Source organism: Cataglyphis hispanica, chromosome 4 (genome assembly GCF_021464435.1).
Source record: "Cataglyphis hispanica isolate Lineage 1 chromosome 4, ULB_Chis1_1.0, whole genome shotgun sequence".
Classification (NCBI taxonomy): Eukaryota; Metazoa; Arthropoda; class Insecta; order Hymenoptera; family Formicidae; genus Cataglyphis; species Cataglyphis hispanica.
Window position 1 is genome coordinate 4,084,306 of NC_065957.1, and position 23,729 is coordinate 4,108,034.

General features: G+C 40.6%; 1 protein-coding gene across 2 annotated transcripts in view; it reads left to right on the plus strand.

Annotated features, from left to right (window-relative positions):
- Positions 1–22,941, plus strand: part of LOC126849305 (protein unc-13 homolog B) — a 155,635-nt gene extending 132,694 nt beyond the window's left edge. Inside the window, exons 21-33 of one of the 2 annotated variants that reach the window (XM_050591003.1) lie at positions 1,432–1,538; positions 11,649–11,790; positions 12,135–12,581; positions 13,088–13,238; positions 14,466–15,200; positions 15,285–15,506; positions 15,588–16,040; positions 16,184–16,315; positions 16,413–16,638; positions 16,916–17,065; positions 18,317–18,421; positions 18,557–18,719; positions 18,808–22,941. In XM_050591003.1, the coding sequence (XP_050446960.1) occupies positions 1,432–1,538; positions 11,649–11,790; positions 12,135–12,581; positions 13,088–13,238; positions 14,466–15,200; positions 15,285–15,506; positions 15,588–16,040; positions 16,184–16,315; positions 16,413–16,638; positions 16,916–17,065; positions 18,317–18,421; positions 18,557–18,719; positions 18,808–19,105 (3,331 nt within the window). In that variant the 3' untranslated portion in view covers positions 19,106–22,941. Of the gene's footprint in view, positions 1–1,431; positions 1,539–5,359; positions 5,467–11,648; positions 11,791–12,134; positions 12,582–13,087; positions 13,239–14,465; positions 15,201–15,284; positions 15,507–15,587; positions 16,041–16,183; positions 16,316–16,412; positions 16,639–16,915; positions 17,066–18,316; positions 18,422–18,556; positions 18,720–18,807 lie in introns of both variants that reach the window. The other variant, XM_050591002.1, reaches the window with a different exon arrangement.
- The last annotated feature ends 788 nt before the right edge of the window (positions 22,942–23,729 follow it).

The window sequence follows — 23,729 nt, forward strand, 5'->3', positions numbered from 1 at the left end:
GTGGGATCTGCATTATGAAAGAGCGAATAATTGTGCCGATAAACCGATCGATCAATACTTGTTCAATTAGTCGCACGTTGGCATTATGGAAGTATACTCTTTTTCAGTATACATAATTGGAAAATGTGTTTACGCAATTGTGGTGAGATTAATTATAAAGTAGTTAATTACTCCGTGGAATATACATATCGATGATTTTTGAAAATCATTTTCAATTAGCACGTTGTAAATTTTCGCTAATGTACTTAACAAAGATGATGACTTTGACACTTTATCAGTAAACGTATAAATTACTCAATGTGCGTTAATATCCGCGGATATTAATGCGCACTGATATCTTCTTCGTTTACGCCGAGTATTATCGTAATTTAGCACTTATACCGTAATTAGCACGCGCGAAATTAATGGAACAGCTGCAACGTTCATTATCACCCGTTGCAGGAAAAGCGCTCGAGTCGCTTTTGCAAGAAATACTACATCGCGAAATGTTGCGCTCTTGCATAATAATTATACATATTATTGAAAATTATAATTAATTTAATATCTCAGGCGATAGTAATTAGTTGTCAATTAAGGGCCGTTTGCCCGTTCACCGGCGACAGACTGGAATTAATCCGTAATTAAAAGGGACACGCAGGGACAAATATAGCGATGCAGTGGCGACGCTGGTGATAATAAACGGAGTAATACGTAACGAAGAGCGAGCAAAGCTAAAGCGCGAAATCATCACCGTTACAAGGCCCGATCTCGTCTTCTCTGATGGACGCATGCTAATCGCCGACAATCCCGTCGTGTACGAATCTCGTGGATATAACGCTGCTCATCGAGCGCCGATATCGCACTATCGGGCAATCAACGTTCTCGTTAGCGGCTTGATCGATGACCAGTCGCTTTAATTAGAGACGACCACTTGTCCAGGGCGTTCCAAAAATTTCCATCGACTTAATTGCCGTCGCGTATATACTCGATTCTCGCCGTTTAGCCTCTCTGATCGCGATATCGGAAAAAAATTTAAGCAAGAAATGATACCGAACAATTGATCCCACAGAGAGAATTCCTAAACTGTCGGGTCATATAGGGAGTCGTTTATGCTTCGCTACGAATCACTAAAACATGACGTTTTTACGAAATTGCAAAAGAATGGCTAAATACACATGTCGATTTAAATTTCGATTGTCTCGTCGTCCCTTCTTCTTTTTCTTTTTTCGTGTTGCAAACATTGCCAAGAAAATATTTCGTTACCGAGATGACGTTCTTTTGAGGATGTCTCGTGATAAAAGTAGTTTCGCAGCGAAGATATCTCGCGACGGGAAAGCTATTTTAAAAGATTATCTCGGAACAACGATGAGTTGACGATGCGAGAGAAGCAGATAAGACGAGATCGCGGCCGCTGACACAGCTCATGTGAAAGAAAATCTCGTCGGAGTTTAGGTCAGTCTTCGGGGTCGACGAAAAGGCGCACGCGGGTCACATGATGGCGGTGGAGCAGTCGGTATTGGACGGTACCAGCAAGTGGTCGGCGAAGATCGCTATTACAGGTTTGTGGGCAGCTCGTGATCGGCGGCTCCTAAAGTTGGTCTTTGTGCATCCCGTGCGACGAGCGAGCATCAGCATCGGTGCTCGCCCTGATACATACATATATGTGCTGCGTATGCCTACGTATTCTTTGAGTCTACGAGTCTCACCCTTGTGTGTATATTCCCATACATATATATTGTACACATATACTTAATTCGTGTACACACACAATTTTACATTTTAAATATTCTCTTCTTATTATCATTATTACCATCGGTACGTACCTTACATCGTCAGATCTAGCGATAATGACACTTGGCTCTTGATGGCTACCGCGCGTGTGGCTGCGTTTTATTGATTGCCATGAACGTACCAACATTATTGCAGTGACTGACCGTCCTATTATAGTAATTCTGTTATTGAAATGTCGTTTGACCATCGTGCGACAACGCGAACGTTACGAAGAGGGCTGGCCTTGTGTTCGAACTACAAATCGCTCGGATAAACTTGTTTATTTCTAACTCTATATTTTTTCTTTAACTTCTTTACACAAGTTGGGATATACTTCGTACTCGACAATTTAACTGTCTCGCGAGCTTACGTAAAGTCACGATGGACGAGCTACTTTCGTGTATCTTCCTCTGAAAGCACCTTGACTTACATTCCCCGCAACTATCCCGTTCGAACAATATTAAAACTATTGTGTGTGCGCGTGTATACGCTATGCTGCTATTTTATATGTGTACGTATGTATTTTATGTGCGTGTATGTGTGCGTGTGTGTGGATATATTGCGTTTTTTTTTTTGCAATCTTATATTTGTCCACTGGATGTAACGGTATTGCGCGTCCTGACTGTTAGTGTACATCACTATTAATTGGACATTACCTGGTATTCGCCTTTTTCTCCTGGGTGTTTTTATTTTTTTTTTTCCAAAATTACTTTTCTGCTCCAATTTTCTAGCTGCAATCCTCTTTCTCAACAAAATCAACGATGCTTGCAAATCGAATTTGCAAGCAGTTCTCGCCTTGTTCGCGCGCTCTCAGCGATTTGCAGGAACTTTTCTTCTTCGGATAGAGAGCGTGGAAATTCGTGTTTCAAATGAAATCTCTCGCGAGTCGGTCCACCACGTAGTTCTTTCAGAAACAACAGCTTGATTACTATCGTGCGGTGAAATGCTTCTCTCCTAATGCTCGAAATACAACTCGGACAGCTGACAATTTACTTGTTATTAGAAAAAAATCATAAGATCTCTGTTTCCTACGCGATCCAGCATTTATGATGCGCCTTCTGTTTACGCATCAACATGAAGATGTATGAGTTTTCACAGTGATGTGCGCATACGTATGTGTGTATTTATCTATGTGTTGTGCGATCGTGCTGGTCAGTTATCGCGCGATGCTTTCTCTTTGGAGGGAGTTCAATCGAAAGTCCATTAAGGTCACGTGGCAACTTGTTGTGGCGGCAAGTATGTGCCGTTGCCATCGTTTAAGGTAAACTCTCGGCCAGACCATAGTCGTCGAGCTTCCCTGAACGCGAATCCCTGACCGATAGACCAATACCACACACACGTCCATCGAAAGTAATTTACATCGATCATTGTAATTTTATAGGTATATTAAAGACCTTCTCTTTCCTTGCATTCTGCTGCGAAATAATAATCGAAGCATCGATCATCGTCGCGATTGACGCGTCATTCCAGTCTCTGGATCGAATCCTAGTTTCGAAGCAGAAAGTCTCGCGTGTTGAAGATAAGGGAAATGAATTCATCTCGAATAATGTGGAATTAGTTTGGCAAGCTGCATTTAACGCATTGCATTAGAAGGGGTATCGCGTGTCAAAGATAAGGGAGACATGTATTCTTCCTGATATACATCTCGAGAAATAAATTGCATTTATGAATTATGGATGGGGCAAAGTTTGTCAAACGCAAGACAGAAATAGGTCGATACATTCTATGAAACTCGAGTATAGTTTCTTCATTTAAAAGTGGCCTTACAAAGTTATTAAAACTCTATCGAAAAAAGTATCGCATCAAGTTAGTATCGTTTATCTACTTCTCGTGCAAACAAACATTGCGCTGTATCGATTCCGCGATTTCTTTTCCGCGGGCTATTACCGTAGAAAATATATTGCACGAGAGAAGTGCGCGATCGTGGAAAAAGTAACCTGACCGAAATAACACGCTCGCCGCGAGGGTGCACATTTTGCCTTTTTTGTATTCATCATTTCTATTCCGCGCGGTAACGCGTCCCCGAGTCCATTGTGTCTCCGAATCAAAGAGAAAACGAGTCTCTTTCTTTCGTTTGTCATTTCATACCGCGTTGGGAATAGAAGAAACATAAGTATATATGTATAGTCTCTTACAACGTACTCGGTGTACTTTACCGGAGAGAAGTTTAATGGAGACGTTGATCGATGGTCGTAACTCAAAAGAGAGTTTGCTCCATCAATTCTTTCTTACTTTCCATATTCGAAGATGTCACTTGGGAGAAAATCAAATTTTATCTTTTTCTTCTAAAATGATTATAATTCGCCTACGAAATTACGCTTCAATATATAATTTTTTATAAAAAAAAGTTTTAATATATTCTCTCTCTTTCTTTCAATATAGAACTAAATTTTCGATCAGGGATAAAAAATATCCGTAATTATTTTTCAATGAAGGAGGAGAAAATTAAATTTTCCCAAACTTATATAGGCACACGAAAATTTATTTTTAATTTAATAAACGATTAAATATTTATGGGAAACGGCATTTATATCTCTGTAACTGCAGATCATTGTCTCATAGTAATAATACGGACGTTGCGTGCATAAAGTTGTTTATGTATTTGTCTTCGTGAGACGATTATTACGACAAGGAGATCAACGGAAGTCCCCCGTTGGCGATGCGCCACATAAGTCGAGCAACAAGTTTTCTTATTTCAAAGCGACAGGCGCATCGCCTCGGTCATCTCTTCATATGAAACGATACTCTTTACGGTGGCAGGGTGTTAACAGGTGGCATGGCAATGCTCATTACCATATTTGCACATGACGTGACAACGCGTGTATGATCGATCGCCTTTTTCTCGTGTATTTTGCACGTTTTGAATGAAACTTTGAATAAAATTTCAGCGTTTATTCCGTTATAAAAAAAACACGCTTGATTAAGTCGATTTAATTTCGTTTCCTTTGCTATATTTCAATATACGATTCTTAAATATCATCCTTCTTCTTCGATATAAATAAAGCCGATCGCGCCGCTTCTGGCCGACCACCTATTCGAGAAATAAGGATAGTCTCCCTTTTCCGATCGTCATTTCATACTTATTTGTCGAATTCCGTAGAGAATATCCGGCTTGCGCCGAGAACTCGCGAAAGGATATAGAAGGGATAGTTTTCAGGGCTAATCCATCTCGAATTGAGGCGCGGATTTGAAACACACGTCTCGCTTTGCTTTCACACGAGATACACACAGGTGTGGAGATACACTCATATTTCGGGGGGTTAATCCCCGGGAAAAATACTGCCTAGTGTCCTGGCTGCGCGAATGCGTTCCCGCTAGTATAGCTGAGCTGCTGAATATGATCGCCACCGCTGTTGCTGCTACTGCTACTGTTGCTGCTGCTGCTGCTGGATGGCTGTTGGATAATTATGGACGATCTCCCGCCTCGCAACGATCCTACGTCCTTCGGTGGCCTCTGTAAGACGTACATCTCCCTGGTCGCCTCAAAGGTGTCCTGTTTCGGGAGGATTCTTTTCTCCGAACAGTCTCTAAAAACGTGAAATTACGACGGCACGAAAGGGGTACGAGAGGTTGTCGAAGGACGATGACGAGGGCATTGTCTTCTTTTCAGCACGACGTTTTCAGTGGACCCGGATACGCATATAGACAGTCTCGAGCAAGCCGAACAGATCGTCCTTGAGGGTACCAGCAAGTGGTCCTGCAAGATTGCCATCACAGGTGACATGATACTAATATCTTTAGAGCGTTTTTAATAATTCATCATAATCTCGATAATGAGTCACTCAAGTCTTCTGTAAATCACACATGCTTGAGACACACAATTACACGAAAACTTAGTGAAATTTTAGGCGGCTGTAACATTTACTTTTTTTGTAAAAAAAAAAAAAAAAATTACTCTCTTCTCTCTTCTCTTTCTGAATCACGAGAGCAAATTTTCTAATCATCGATACATATCGGCATGTGTGTGATGACTGCGGATTTGACCAGCCGTTGACAGATTCTCGGATGAACTTGGAATTAAACCTTGCCTTCTCGCGGAAACACGATTGAAGAATCATCCAACAATCCGCAATCGAGAGCAGAAGCAAAGCATAATGCATCTTGTGCGAGGTTCTTCGTCAAGCGCAGTCTCACATGTATCTCGATTTTCTATCACCGTGTTCTCGCGCACACGACTTTCGCGATCCGAGAGCAAACACGAAAGATCTATGTCACAAAGCACTATCGGAGTGATATATCGAATCGTGATATATGAAGCACAACGCCGTATACTCTCCGCGTACTCGCAGTTGTGCACTGGCATCCCGTGCTTGTGTATTGTGTACGATCGATGTACTTCCGTCCGGCACGAAGTCAAACCTCTCGAGGGTCGATCGAGGGACGTAAACCTGAATCTCCGAGTCGTCACGCGTTCTCTCTCTCTCTCTCTCTCTCTCTCTCTCTCTCTCTCTTTCGTGAAGTTTCGAAATATATTAAAGTTGGACGACGTATTCACTATTGTATCCTCTTTGCGTTCTTGTTGTTACAATGAAAACTAAAGCAATTTGCGCGAAGTTCCGTCGGACGGTAAATCGAAAAGCATAATACGACGCTCCTCGGTATCGTTGTCGATTTTAACGAAGCGATTTGAATGTATCTGGCAGCTATCTCGTATGCATTTCTAGGACGGCGTTGTGTAGAATCGGTAAATGTAACGGACGGTGAATTATGTCATATACATACACGTGCGCCGTCCCGGGCACCGGGATAACTGAAAGTTACTTCCGATCATGCAACGTGTGTTACGTTACGTTTGACAGCGACGATTTTTAATTCCCTCGATTTTTATCAGATCGTCCCGTTGCCGTTGCGCTGTAATGTCAATAAAAATGCCAAGCGTCGAGGCGTATAATAACTTTGCACGATGTTACGGGGATAGCACGTATGTCATAGAGAATTACACTTTGCCGTTTGAGATTGGAATCGCGTGCATCGCCGCGAACGACGTGGCAGATGGGAACGGCGCAAACTGCATATGTATGCGCCCTTTCTCAGAGGAGATCGATAGTTCAACGTACAGACAAGCGTGATAGCAATGCTCAGCCTCCGCGGCTCATTCACGTCGCGCTGTATGAATACATGTATTTCTTATCTACTCGGAAAATGCATAAAAGAATACAATCGAGAACAAGAGCATATTTCTTATTAACCAAGAAATGGAGGGTTCTCGTCGAGGAACGTGATATTATTCTATCGCTTCATCGCGAGGAGGTATTACCGCGATCCTCTTGATCCTCTCAGCACGCTTTATCTAATATTTTAAGCATGCAAAAATAACGGAATATGCCAGCGTATCCGGATTGACGTGGATCGCAGCCAATAATAAGGATATAGTCGAAATACTATTTGGGACGTCACGTCGGAGAAGGCGAGACAATAAAGGAACTTGATGGGAAAAAAAGATCCCATGGGATTTCAGTTTTTTTCCTTTCGTCGTTCGTTCTCACGAAAGTGCTGCCGATAGTGAAATCTGCGAAATCTGTGAAATGGCAATTCTCTCTTCGAGACGCGCGTCAGCCGTACTCACGCTACAGATTCGTGTTTCGTGTCTTGAGTTAGAGAAACTTAGGCGCGAAACTCTTGACAACTCGGTTGTCTTATAAATAAAACCTCGAATATAGACGCTAACATTTGTAGTTGAGTACAAGGGACATTTTATACATCTTATTATCATTCAAATAACATCTAAAATTTCGATAATAAAATCACAATACGCGCATTCCGATATTTCTTCTCGCATTATTTGAAGCTGAACGAAAAGTTATGCAGACGAGACAAAAGAACGCGAGCCTTAAACGAGTCACGTGCAATTTATAAATTGTATTTTGCGCACTTAACATAATGCAAGAGACGGATGAGCACCAAGAGAGTGAAAGGCACTTCATTATTTACGATCAATTAGAAAGTTGAACGAGGATGAGCAATATTTTCGCGCAGAGCGCATTCCGACGAAGGGAAGTCGATAAACAGAGTCAGCATAGCGAGTTGCAACGAAACTTTTTTGCCTTTCAAAAGCTGTCGGAATAACCAGCGGTGCTCTCCTAGTCTGCCGCTAACGGCGGAAGTGGCAAAAAAAAGGAGGTCGGAGGTATGTAAAAGAGAGGCTACGCTTGTCCCGGTAAAACGGAGATAAGTAAATAGGACACATAGCAGAAAAAAAAAAAGAAAATCAGCGGAATGGTCTGCTTTAAACGTGACGTCTTCTCCGTCTCAACCATTTTATTCCTTCCATCGTGAGCGTTTCCTTCCTCGCGCCTTTATATACTCCCGCGCACTCTTGAATACTCGAGGAGAGGGATTTTAAATGATCAGAGAAGGAGCAAGAGAGAGAAAATTGAAACGTTTTCTGAGGTCAAAGTTACTTTGGATATTATGAATTGGCGTTGTCAATCAGGTTGCTTGATTGATCGTATCTCGCAATTTTTATTTTAATGATAAGATTATATTAAGAAAAAAAAAACAACACGATTTTAAAACTTAAATGTTTGAATTTAGTAAAAATCAAGCACTTTCAATTGTTAGAATGAATAAAAGTGAATTTTAATACGCCAAGAGATGGAACTGGATCGTTCAATCTTCTTTTATGGAATGCTAGCTTTTCCTCGACGTTTCATACGCGATTTTGAGAATAATCTGATTTTGAACGAGCGCTCTTTAGGAAGTTAACGGCCACCACATGGACGAGATGGAAGGAAATGAAGGGCCGAACAAGGGCGCGAATTGTGGTGAAAGAGATAGGAGAACGCTGGTAACAGTCGGCACCACTTCCTTTTTCCGCCCCAGTAATCAAATCTCTTGACTCACTGGGCGCGAATTAAAATGACTACGATCTATAGAGATATCGCCGAAGAGATTGCAGAAAACGAGGGCGAGAAGGGAGAAAGCGAAAAAGATCGCGTATCCCCGCGGGAGAGAATTTCTTCTTTTGCGAAAAAAAAAAATGATAATAAAAAGCGCGGCATCGGCGCGATATATGAACGCATAATCATCGGAGAATACACATCGCCGCAGTGTGATCGATTAAAAATTAATGTAGCTTGCGGCCGTATGTACGCGTCAAATTAACGCGTTTCACACGATATTGGACTTGTGTACACCGAGTGTATGCCGCTCAACACGTAAAATCGATACGCGCGTTGATAACGATCAACCTGGTAACGTACACGCAAACAAGAAATTATATATTCGATGCCGATGACAAGTGCGATATTTCGCATCGTATCGCGGTCAACTGGTACTACGCCGATGCGACGTTTCCTTTCTCGAAATCAGATCAACGCAAGACACATTATATCCTTGATCGTTTTCGATATTTAAAGATCAATTCGCGGGGGTTTCTTTTGCCAGGGGTCGCACATCATAAACCGAGTGCGACACGATGTGTAAAACATATATAACACATGCGTCCGATTGATATCGTATCGTTTAATACAATAGCAAGGAATTTTCGACGTTTGATACATTTGTTATATTAGTTATTATATTACAGATTCAATTCCGGGTGATATTTTTATATATAATATTGAATTTTCTCTTAGCTCGATGTACAGAAAATCGTCTTAGATGCATCGCGGGTAAACCGACGCTCGAACCGGATCTGACGCGCGTGACGTCAATTAATTAATTATATATATTTAATGTGCGATGTATAATTTTCACAATGCGTACCTATTAAATTAATGAGGTTGCGGTGTCCGTCTGTCAGAAGGGGAGTACACATATTGTGCACGACTATAGAGCGTAAAGTTCTGTTGCGCAATTTACACACACACACAGACACACCGACATCCAGATACGCTTATATATGCGCCGAACACTCGACATTTCTCACGAAGTGGATTGTGGTGATGACTCGATGATTAACGAGATTAGGTATGAAATCGACATTCATCGAGGGGGCAGGGAGCATCGGCGATCGTCCCCCCGCTGCATTTGGCGATGTGAATCGTAAAGAGTTAGTAGCATGGGCATGCGTGTCTCTCCGTCGATCCAAATCGCAGCACGTATAACTAATATATGTGATATATAACACAAATACCTATATATATTTATTTGTCTTATGAATATTCCCTTTATGTCTGCAATACATACGTCTATATGTAATTGTACGTATATACATATGCACACACACATATATATATATATATATATATATATATATATATATATATAATATATATATGTACATAATTCACGCCGAGCTTTTGCACGCTTTTAAGATGGCTGTCTATAAAGGATATCGAGTGTCCAGATAAATGTTGAACCTTTGCATGCATCTTACACGATGTATATATAATTATTTATAATAACTCGAATAAAAAATAAAGAAAATATTTTTCACATTATTTTGCAATAAACAATCAATCGTTAGACTATACATTTATCTATAGATTCATTGATTTGTTATTCATGTATACGCATATTTTTGCTCTCAAACACAATTTTAATTCATCAAGCAAGTTTTTCTCTCTCTTTTTTTTTAATGATGTCGAGTATTTTAATTAGGAGTCTGAAAAGTTTTACGAAAAGTACTGAGCGATTTAATGAAGAATATACTGGATATGGAATATAATGGATGCATCGACTTTTCTCAATTCCTTGAATATTTCGAAATAAAAGCCCTGCAGGACTATAGCTACGTTTTTGAACTATCTACGTTTTTAATTAAATTTCTACATAAAGCAGAGTCATATTTATTCATTCGGAGTACGTGCGAATAAATGAATATGAAACGTCTGAAAAAAAAATTTCTTCCAGATAGCCTGCTGCCCATTATCCACAAATGCTGGAAAATTATATCAGCGATAACGAAAAATCGAAATAATTCATACATCTCTATATATTATTAAAAATACAAGGAAAAATACAAATTTTTATTTTTTTTTCATAAAATTTTATAAAAATTATAAAAATCTGTAATTATTAAAGAATTTGTCGGGAATTATTAAATAATATTAAAAAAAATAATAAAAATTAATAATATAAATAATAATAAATGTAATTTGGTTCCCGCGAATTTTATCTCGTAAATAATAAACACGAAATCGTCGAGGCGAATAAAAGTGGGGTAGTAACGCTGATGGAAGACGTGTGTATAAAATACGCCGCTAAATCAGAATCCAGACGAGACAGTAAAAAATTTGATTACATCGCGTATGGCGATGCGCTCGGCCTCGATTTCGAGAGTCGTAACCACGCGTTTGTGGCCGATCATCCTGGTATTCCGTCGACTCAACCCGAAACGACGATTTCCCGTCGACGAACGATACGACGAGCCCGCAGGATAGATCGTAATCCTGGCTCGTTTAAGTCACGGTACTCTTTATAAGTACGCGAGTCCGCCGTTTCTCCGCGAATCTCTCGAATCTTGCGTCGCGTATCTCGAATTCGAGAATTTATACGACACTTTTATCGTCATTGCGATTTATTTTTTATTTTTAATATCATCTTTTTTTACGATTGCGTGGAAAAGATATAGTTCCATAAAGATATGCGGAAATTATATGTGTATCTGGCGTGATTCCGTTTATCCTATCACAGATGGAAATACGAAGTTACGTTGTTGACAATTTCTTTTTTTTTTTTGTAAAGCGGTGTGAACAGATGTTCCAATAGATATCCGGAATTCTGTGTTAGCTTTATTGGATTAACCCCCTCGCAGCTGCGTTCTTGGATACTGGCCAGCTGGCAAACTTCGGTCCTAATGTTTTCATTTGATTGTCTCATACTAATCGCATTATATATATCGCAAAATTGGAAATTTACGCGTTTCCGCAATTAAAAAACATTTCTCGCGATTTCTAGACACTTCAGACCAGTAAGCAATGATCTAATCGTATTCTTTCCCCGCGTTCATATAGTAATCAGCGCCCAGGGATTAATCGCGAAAGATAAAAGTGGCACATCCGATCCCTACGTGACGGTCCAAGTTGGCAAAGTGAAGAAACGTACGAGGACCATGCCGCGAGAGTTGAATCCAGTATGGCACGAGAAGTTCTACTTGTAAGTAATTTTAACAAGTTTCTCTGCTACGCTCGCGAAATGCGTAATCTTCTTCAATCTTACTGTCTGTGAATTCTCCTGTAAATTTTCGCGTGACGTTAATTGTCACATTTCCTTTGTACGTATATCATTGTATATGTATATCTACATTGCTTATCGGAATTTACTTGAAAACTGAAAACACAAGACAAGACTGCTAGTCGTACGTATGACGATATTTCCATCGATAAATTAAATATTCGAGAAGAAAAATTTCTTTCAAGAAAGCACAAATTAAAGAACACAAGGTAAAGAGGCGCAAGAATTATAACAGCATTATAAACACCACAAATCGCTGTTCGCAGCGAGTGCCACAATTCGTCTGATCGAATCAAGGTCCGAGTGTGGGACGAAGACAACGATCTAAAGTCGAAGCTGAGACAAAAGTTGACGAGAGAGAGCGACGACTTCCTTGGGCAGACCATCATCGAGGTCCGGACACTCAGCGGCGAGATGGACGTCTGGTACAATCTGGAAAAAAGGACGGACAAAAGCGCGGTGTCGGGCGCGATTCGGCTGCACATCAGCGTCGAGATCAAGGGCGAGGAGAAGGTGGCACCTTATCACGTGCAATACACCTGTCTGCACGAGAATCTCTTCCACAGTCTGTGCGAGGAGAACGGCGGCATGGTGACTCTGCCACAGGCGAAGGGCGACGATGCCTGGAAGGTCTACTTCGATCCTCCCGGCGAGGAGCTCGTTGACGAGTTCGCCATGCGCTACGGCATCGAGAGCATCTACCAGGCGATGACGTGAGTTAAAAATTCATTCGCTGCGACAATTAATATCTTTGTATACATCAAGGACTTTGTTATCAGCTCGGAATATTTTTCGAACGAAAAATTTGAATATCGATCACACAATTTTTATTCTTGTTATTAAAGTTGATATTAAAACTAGAAGCAAAACAATAATTAGAATTGAAATTACATATATAATTTATTTGAGATTAAAATAGACAGTAATTTTTAGTTATTGATTCGAAAAATTTGAATATTACTAATTTTTTGCTATACAATAATACAAAACAGTACATTACAGCGACATTAAGAATACATTAAATTTTCTTGTATAACAATTTATCCGACACAGGTATCTTTTCTTTCCCTGTTCTTGGAGAGGTAATTTTCTAATGTTATATTTAATTGAAATTACATGCAATAACTGTTCTGAGATAATTATCATAACTTCGATCGAGACGATCGATTTTTCAATGCGATCCTGCTTTCATATCGTAAATCGATCTCATATTTTCCAGGCACTTCCACTGCCTCTCAACCAAGTACCTGTGTCCAGGCGTGCCGGCTGTTATGTCGACTCTCCTGGCAAACATAAATGCGTACTACGCCCACACGACCGCTAGTCCGGCCGTGTCGGCCAGTGATAGATTCGCCGCCAGTAACTTTGGGGTGAGTGCCGGATGTTGAAGGTTGCGCCGTAGCGCGTGGTAAATCGTGCATGGTAGGTAGAAAAGTGAGGGATGGCGACTGCTCGGGCTGCAAGTAGAAATGCTCTTGCAATTTCCTGTCAACCAGCGCTATCCGTTATCCCGAGTTGCTTCTCGTATCCTAGACGGTCGCGCGTTGACTTTAGCAAGGACGCGAATATCTCTTTTCACCTCCTATCAATTACGTTGTCACCGGGTCAGGAATCAGCTGACGCGTATATTCAAATAATTACATTGGGAACTTTCGAAAGGGATTAAGCGACATATACCCGGCAGCGCCCAATTGCTTTGAATAAAATTTGAATCTCTTGGCAAAATTGTATTGTACATTTAGCCGATTAGAATAGATTCCTTTTCCAAAAGAATTAGTAATTTGATTTTTATTATAAACTGTAAGAATAATAAAATCCAAGCGTACAACAAAATTTAAATTTATTTTCATAGAATTTAAGAAACTTTCACGTTATAAATCCATAGCCAGATTAAAGGTTCAAGATTGTGGCCGTATTTATGATTGCATTTTCTGTTTTATTGCTCTCTTTCTTAATCTACAATCTTTTCTTTTCTAGGGAAAAATTACGGAAAGAAAGACCATATGCACATTAGTTAATTAAGATTTCAATTAAGATTTTTTTTTAACTGCATTCTGTTTTTTTCCATGTAGATTTTATTGACTGTGAATAAATAGTCGAAACTGGCCAAATAAATTTTTCTAGTGTGCATAGAATATAAAAATTTTTTTCGCAATCTACCTCTATATATATATATATATATACATACCTATAAATCGACATTCTTTCCGTTTTTGTAAAACTGCGAACGATATGTGAGCCAAAATTTTGCACGAAATTTAAATTCACGTATCTCTTAATTCCGGAAAAGAACGAGTGTTTTTTATGTTTCTGAATTATGCATGATATTCTCCCTTTCGAAAATATTACGACGGAATTTTTCGCGTCCGAAGAAATTCACTACGGCTGAAAATATTCGGACACCGAGATAGCTGAAACTCGACGAGAGAATTTCTTAACGAAATACGTACCTACTCTGCAATAATAAAAAGCTGTCGGGATAAAATGTAAAAAAAAAAAATAGGTCAATCTCAACGTATTTGCTCAAGGAGAAGAAAAATTATTGCTACTACATTAGATTAATTAAAAAAAATGCAAAAATATTCTCTTCTTTGTAGAAAGAGAAATTCGTCAAGCTACTGGATCAGCTGCACAACTCTCTCAGGATCGACCTGTCAATGTATAGAAACAACTTCCCGGCCTCAAGCCAAGAGAAACTAATGGATTTAAAGAGCACCGTGGATCTGCTGACGAGTATCACGTTCTTCCGTATGAAAGTCCAGGAACTGTCGAGTCCGCCGCGGGCCAGCACCGTCGTCAAGGACTGCGTGAAGGCGTGCCTGCGATCGACCTATCAGTTCCTCTTCGAGAACTGTTACGACCTGTACAATCGGGAGTTCCAGGCGGACCCGAACGAGGCGAAGAGGGACTCGGACGATCACGGGCCGCGGCTGGACTCGCTCGACTTCTGGCACAAACTGATCGCCTTAATAGTCTCGGTGATCGAGGAGGACAAGAACAGCTATGCGCCCGTGTTGAATCAATTCCCTCAGGAGCTCAACATCGGTCAACTGTCGGCGGCCACGATGTGGTCTCTGTTTGCGGTGGACATGAAGTACGCTCTGGAGGAGCACGAGCAGCATAGACTGTGCAAGTCCTCGGCCTATATGAATCTACACTTCAAGGTCAAGTGGCTGCATGCCAATTACGTCAAGGACGTGCCACCATACAAGGGCGCCGTGCCGGAATATCCGGCCTGGTTCGAGCCCTTCGTCATGCAATGGCTTAACGAGAACGACGATGTCTCGTTAGAATATCTCCACGGTGCCTTTAGTAGAGATAAAAAGGAAGGCGTAAGTGATATATTCGCACCAATCTCAATACATCGTTTCCGATATAAATGTTCTTTAAATGGTCCTTCAATTTTTCCTTTACAGTTCCAAAAGAGCAGCGAGCACGTGCTCTTCAGCGTCTCCGTCGTCGACGTCTTCACGCAATTGACGCAATGCTTCGACGTAGTATCGAAACTCGAGTGTCCAGATCCGGAAATCTGGAAGAGGTACATGAAGAGATTCGCAAAGACCATCGTAAAAGTTCTGGTGGCCTACGCGGATATAGTGAAAAAAGAATTTCCCAGCCATCTGAAGGAGGAACGAATTGTATGTTTCCAAGGATGATACAATCTGCAGAAATTTATTCAGCACAAACAGATTTAACTATAAATCAATTTTATTCCGCAGGCATGCATTCTGATGAACAACATTCAGCAACTCCGGGTGCAATTAGAGAAGATGTTCGAGTCGATGGGCGGCGACAAGCTCGAGGAAGACGCGGCGAACATATTAAAGGAATTACAACAACAACTGAACGGCGCGCTGGACGATCTGGCCATACTCTTCGCAAACAGTCTGGAGCCGCGGATAACAGCCTCTGTCAGAGAGTTGGGAGACCTTTTGCTAGCTATCAAAGGCGGAGGACAGGTAACTTTATCACAGCCGGCTCAAAGAAACAACGTAACTGCAGAGGCTGACGAGGTTTTGAGGCCGCTCATGGTTCTACTCGACGGCAGCCTATCTCTGTACGCTGAATCGTGCGAAAAGACGGTATTGAAGAGACTGTTGAAAGAACTGTGGAAAATAGTCATGAGGATTTTAGAGAAGACCGTCGTTTTGCCACCTATGACGGATAAGAGTGTACGTATTGATCGCGTTATAATTAAGTTCTAAACTTTTATGTTATAATTATATTTAAATTGATAAAGTTACTATTAATATTAATTAATATTAATTACGGATTATAACGTATTTTTACGGTTAATAATTCTTGTCTCTTGCAGATGATGTTTAAGAATTTGACCGATAATGCCAAAAATCTCGCTGCGAATGCTAAGATAGAAGATATGTCGAAGCTGTTTAAGAATCACATGGCCGGGAAACCCGATGTGAAAAATGCTCTTAGCGGAGTTATGGTAATAAAAATAAATGATTAAAATTACATATGTATGTATATTAAATTTATAGGAAAAGATGCTTTGCGATTCATAATTATCATCCTTGTCTCTCCAGGATATCTCCAAGGAAGTGGAGAAGAATCTTTCGCCAAAGCAATGCGCGGTTCTCGACGTTGCTTTGGACACGATTAAACAGTACTTCCACGCCGGTGGTAACGGCTTGAAGAAGACATTCCTGGAGAAATCGCCGGAATTGCAGAGCCTCCGTTACGCGCTGAGTTTGTACACGCAAACAACGGACACCCTCATCAAAACCTTCGTCACTTCGCAAATTAATCAAGGTATATCACTCCGAATTTTTTATTTGCGTAACAAATTTATATAAGCCGTAATAATATTTTTATATGTGATTATTATTTTTATATGTGTTTCTTCCTACATTATGAAAGCAATCGCGATAAGAAATAATCAGGAATATTCACAAGATAGTCAGACAACACAAACGATATGTTCTAATGACACATTACACGATCCGTCGCGCGATCAACGCGTAAAGAATCGATATATATCGGCGTTTTTACACTTACATTACGACGTAATGAAAATTGTCGGGAACAGTGCCGCTCAACAATGCGTCAACGCTACGTCAGCGTCAGCGTTCGATGAGCAGCGAGAGAGCTGACGAAGGGGATGGAGCCGAGGGTATGGAAAGCCTCGAGGAACCCCTTCGGCAGAGCAAGCCCTCTCTTCGTCGAGAGAGCCGACAAGGTACCAACAGAGCAGACCTTAGTAGGTCGCGGGAAGTGTCGGAAAAAGATTTTTAGGACGTAGTAAATCGATCGTTACGTCGAGACGTCTTTCAAGATGTGATTTATGGTGTCCTTCGATGTCTACACTTTTATCTACCTATCTTTAAAATCTCCATTTAACCGCGAATAAAAATAATTTTTTGATAGTCTTTCGTAACATCTGATTGTGAATTGAAAATTTTACCAATTTTATTTGTTAGCTCAAAAAAAAAATATTCCAAAGACGTCTTGATGTCTCGATAGCTGTGTTAGGAAGCTGTGCTGTTATCACTACCGCTGCTGCTACTGCCGCCACTCTTGCTGCTACTACTACTACTACTGAGAACTTTAACGATTCACAAAATGTCTCTCTTTCGATCTTGTTTTTTTTTCAACACGACGCTTTGAACACATACGTGAACACACATGTGAAGGAAAGTCTGCCATTTGATCACTTGATCATTGTACACGATTTTCTTACGAACGTCATTGCCTATCGCCACATATCACTTTATTATGAGGATTCGAAGAAACGAATACTCTCCCGAAAAAATGATCGATCACATCATGGACACTTGTATCATCGCGAATCGAAATTTTAATCCTATTTTCAATTTCAATTTTCTCACATTTATGGGGATTTCGATATATTTAATTTATATAAAAATTGAACTCTTATTTTGTAACTTTGAAAAGCAATAAACTAACAATTTCTTACTTAAAGATTTAAAAGAGAAACAAATTTCTAATAAAAATTATAAATTAAATTGTTTAAAAAAATGTGATTATGCTGCTTAAATTATCAAAGTAAGTGTTAAATTGAAAATTGAGATCAAAAGTAGAAGAAAAATTTCGACTCGTGATACGCACTAAATCTTTCAATCTGAAATTCTCCGAACACTAGAAATGATTTGTTTTTGATGCAGAATCGATGAAATCATTTAAAAGTTTATCACACATGTGTGATTGACGCACGAAAACTTCGCGCAGGCTGACTTCGTCTTCTCTGATAATTATGCTGACGAGAATCGACAAGTACCCCGAGCTGCTTATTATCAGAGCATGTAATCTTGCTCTAGAAATAGCAAATCGAGATTAGACTCTTAGTCTTAGTCTTATTAAATCGTAGAATCAGATAGAATCAGACGAAGTCCGCGTAGTATCTAGATGCATATTCTAGCTTAATGGGGCATTGCATTTGAACTTAAATTCTGACTGCGATTTTTTTAAGTTCCAGATACCGCCGGTTCGGACGAGGGTTCGGTGGGCGAGGTGAGCATCCAGGTGGATCTTTTCACACATCCGGGAACGGGAGAACAGAAAGTCACCGTCAAAGGTACGTTTACGAGCCCGTAAAACTTATAAAAGCAATCGTATATGCATTTGACAATCGATAATGCAAATTGATAATTTTTTTTTTTCAATTCATAATATTAAAATAAAATTAAAATAAAATTTATTGTACTTTTAGTCGTTGCCGCGAACGATTTGAAGTGGCAATTGGCGACAGGCATGTTTAGACCGTACGTTGAGGTGAATCTGATCGGCCCGCATCTCACTGGCAAAAAGAGGAAACAATCGACAAAATCGAAGAGCAATAACTGGTCGCCGCAATTCAACGAAAGCTTCGACTTGTAAGTGACGCAGTATTCAACTTTAAGCGATTATTATAATTTATGTTGACGAAATTCCATTGACGCTTTGTCTCGCCTTTGTTCTTAGCATGATCGGTAACGAGCAGCAACAGCTGGACTTTTACGAGCTACATATTTGCGTGAAAGATTACTGCTTCGCGAGGGAGGACAGACTCGTCGGCGTCGCGGTGATGCAGCTCAAAGACATCGTCGAGGAAGGTTCGTGCGCGTGCTGGCTGTCGCTCGGTAAGCGCATTCAGATGGACGAGACCGGCTGGACGATCCTACGCATTCTCTCGCAACGCAATAACGACGAGATCGCCAAAGAGTTCGTGAAACTCAAGAGCGATATCAGGCAGGAGACGCCGCTGCCGAATCCTACCTGAGGAGATGCGACGCCGCGTTAATAAGCCGACTGCGAAGCGATTCGAGTACTTCGAGCTTGGAAAGAGCCCGAAGAGGAGGAGGAAGAGAAGGAAGAACAGGAGGCCGTCCAAAGGGGGTTAGCATATTCGATGCCTATGGTGCCATGAGCGAATGAAATTTTTCACGACTAATTTTGCGAGAGAAAGAGAGAGAGAGAAAGAGAGAGAAAGAAAGAAAGAAAGATGTAATTCGCGCAATTTACATGACGAAAACGATCGCCCAAACCCTTCCGCCCTTCTCCGCTGCGAGACACCACACCAGGGAAGAACGATCCTAGGCAGCAGGATGCGAATTTCCTCCCTTCGGTTTTCCTCGCACCGCAGAGCTCGGTCGAGTTTGATATTCCTCTCCCTTTTTTACGTCTTACACACACACACACACACACACACACACACACACACACACACGCACACGCACACACACACGCACACGCACACGCACACGCACACACACACACACATATATATATATATATATATATATATATATATATATATATATATATATATATACAGAGCTTTAACCCCGTTCTTGGACAGCGACGAGATGAGCACCGGGAACCACCCTCCACACAGCATCCCGAGCTAGGACGACGAGCTAGGTCAATCCCGCGTGGCTCGACGTTCGTCCGGCGTATAATAAGGAATAAAAAAAAAAAAAGAAGAGAATTTCTCCCACCCAGATTTACGAAAAATTCAAATAATCGTGGAAAAACGTGGAGCTCGACAGCGACGACGACGATAACGAGACTTTAATACTATGTAAGACAGGAGATATCGGACTCTCTCTCTTCTTCGTGCGAGTGCCGTAGATGAGACGCAGGGGAGAGGACGAAAGAGTTAGGGAAGAAGACGAAAGGGAAAAAGAGTGTTCGCGAGATGACGCGAAACGTGAAAATAGTGCTGCCAGTACGCAATATATTTGGTAATATTCGTAACGCATAAAATAGGAGACGAGAGAGATTAAAGCACCGCGAAAGAGACTGAAATACGGTGTTTCGCGCAAAAACGCGACGTTAATCTCTCGATCGGACGCGTCGCCGAAAGACTGAGCTCGAAATAGGAGAGGACGAGAACGAGGAGACGAATAGAGACAGGGGGTCCAGCGCATGCAGGATCCCTGACCGCCACGCGATCGCGCGTGCTAAACGGACATATGCAAAACGAGGAGGATCGCGAAAATACGAAATTCATAATGCACACACGTACATACACACATACACGCGCTCGCGATACGACCGCGTCGTTTCTAGGCCGTTTGTTCGGGAAGACGAGTTTACTGTAGATACGTGAAAACATTGTTGACGAAAAAAAAAAAAAAGGTTTTTCTAAATATACAGTTTAAATGTAGCATTGCGTACGACCAAATAGGCACGTCCTGTGACGTCACTCAGCGACGTGCCGTTAGTAATAAAAACAAAAAAAAGTTAGTAAGACATTGTAATTGTAAAATAACGTTCTTATTCGTATAAGATTATACCAGAGATGGATCGTCTGACTGCTGCTAATGTTATTGCCTGCGAATGATGATGTCGAGATTCGTGCGAAAGCTTCGAGAGTTACGTAAGCGCGAGACGATTCCAGATCGAGCGAACGTAAGATATACACGCGATGATCGATACACGCGTTAGATATCACCGCTCGCGTCTCCAACAAACGTTTGTCTCTTAATTAACGTAACAGGAGAGGAGAAGAGTCCCGGATATCTCGGCGACTCGCGTTTCGAAAACGACTCATCTTCTACGGACCGGCGAGCGTGCGAGCTCTAAAACTTTTAAACTTTACACCCTTGTAATTAGTACTGTCGATATTCGGAGATATCTCAAGGCTGTTATCCGAGTGATTGATTATTTCCGATATTGCTCATGGGTAACATTGACTTGGATAAAACCTGGCATCTCTCCGCGAGATCTATATTCGTGAATCTTGAATCGATGCTACTCGTAGTTGCGCGCAAAGTAATCATACCGTAGCTCTTGATTCTGTCTCTAGCGATCGCTGCTTCTTACGCGTCTCTCTCGAAATATCATGTATCGAGACTGGACGTTAAAAATGCTACTATTCCTATTACCGCTATTAGCTTCATCTTCTGTACGTCTTGTCTCGTACTATACTTGTACATAGCGGACGTTCGCCTGTTCGTAGGAATGCGTTTACGCAGGATTTTCTATCGTCTCCGTCGATTTCTCTTATTGAAAAATTCATATCGAATCGACGGGACGTAGGGGCATCCTCTCGAAAACGATCGCCGCCTTCTTCGCGATATTTGCGATCGAAGCTTTGGTCGGATCCCTCCGTGAGAGAAAACACAAATGCATGCGATCTCGTAATCCGATGAATCCGATCATCGCCCAGCCCGTGCAGAGTCAAGGGCAGGTACAACACAATTCCGGAGAGATTACGCTATATTCAAAAGTTTCTACTACGTAGTACGTCTAGATTATACTTACGTATTGTGTATAGTGTCTAAACTGCTGATGTAGCTGCGAGCGCGGGATTTTTGATCGGCAAAGAAAGAAAGAATCGAGTACAACACTTAAAAGAATTGAACGTCCGATCAAACACATACACACACACATACATATACCTCAGCTGCAGATGCTTTCCGAATTTGAGTGTGTACGTCGAAACATCTCACCATGAATTGAAGGATCTTATGCAACAGTGATGTGACCTACCTCTTTGAGAACTTTCGCGAAAGAATTAATATTAAAGTTAAGAAAAATAAATTAATAATAATTAATTATAGATTAATCATTTGTATTTGTTAAGTTTAAATTTTAAAACGAATGGGAGACAGATTCTATCGGGACATTGATATTTCAAAATATTCTCCGCCAATCATACAACACATCTAGAATCATATTAGAATCTTGCTAGAACGTTTTCAACTTCAATTTCATGATCGATTTGAAGAAAGCACCTGCATCTGCATCTGTCGCCGACGTTGTCGGAAATTCAAGCAGGTATAAAAAAAAAGAGCACGGGTCCGCGACCTCGCCATCATCTTCATTTGTAAAAGTGTCTATTTTCTCCGCTGCCTAACTACGTACATTATTGAATACAGAAGGGCTGGCGAATTCGGCATCCAGATCGATCTCGTCCACGAACACGTCCGGACAATATCTCGTTCGATCAGATCGACCGAAAAAAATCTCGATCGTAGATCCGTCGACGCGATCGTCGACGAGATCGGTCCTTAATTTTTTCTCCTACTCTCCGCTTCGATTAATATATCTCTTGTAAGCTTAAATGAAAATATCTCGTGTATTCTGTGATAATTACCCCTTAAAGAGGACACTACAAACACGCTACACCGTACACGCACAAAAAACACACACACACGTACGAGAGATACGTCCGCATATGCGGAACAAGAAAATTGTACAGAAACTCTGGACAGACATAAACATAAAGATAGATATGATTACGTCATTACACCGATCCCAAACATAGCAGCAGTATTTTTCTTCTTTAATTAAACACATTCCCATGTTTCTATTCTCTGTAATCATTAAACGTCTGAGAAATGTCGGGATGATAACGGAAGACAAAAAAAGAGATATATATGTATATACTACGTACGTATATAGAGTGTGTGATCCAGACTCGCCTCCACTTCCTTGCATCTACCGATCCTGTGACCAATTTGCAGTTTGATTTCTCCTTAGCGAAAGTTTAATCCTTTTCCACGACTTTCTAATGTCAAATACATCTTAAGCCTCTCGAATAAAAATGCTGTGAAAGTAAAATTCACTTCGAATTGAATAAAATTTAAGGCTCCGCCATTCATTGAAGTTCTTAGACTTTTTATCGTCTTAAAGTTTAAACGTTGTCGCTATCTTGATTATACTCTTTTTGTTAAGGAAAAATACACGAAATTGATCGGAGTTCGTAGATATGGGGTGTGCGGAACCTGAGGCACCCTGCAGCGCGTTAATAAATTGCAACGATTTCATCAGCCGCAAGAAATTATGGATGTATAAAAAAATAACGGACGCAAAAGTGTGCGGTACATAATGATAGTGATGCTTTTAACCTCAACAAAATTCAATAATCGTTTAAACATAACAGTAACGCGAAAAAAATAATTCAGGCATTTCAAGAATTCGGTCTTGCAAGCTTTAGAAAAAAAATGGCACGTATTATATATACAATTATATAATTTAAATGGCATACATTTAATAGTTTATATCATATGAATCGGAAATTCAACGTATCTCTTAACAGAATTTTTTACAGATTTTTCTTGCTCTTTTCTAAAATATATTTCTCATAATTATGTACATATGTATCATTCTCGATTCTCTAAATTACAATGTGAGACACTTAAATTTCAAAAATGATATTTTCAGTGAGATTGGTCACTCTGGCTCAAAAGATCCAAGACGAGTCATTAGTAAATGTGACAAAATATATGCAAATCGATTCATCATTGTCACTTTCAGTATATTCTTTCGAGCGTGACAAAAATGTTCAATAAAGAAAGAAGCTTCAATACGAGCTCAAATGCTTCAATTACTTTTTTTAGTTGAATAAACGAGCTCCTAATTACCGCAAACTTTTGCGTCCGTGCGAATCGAGA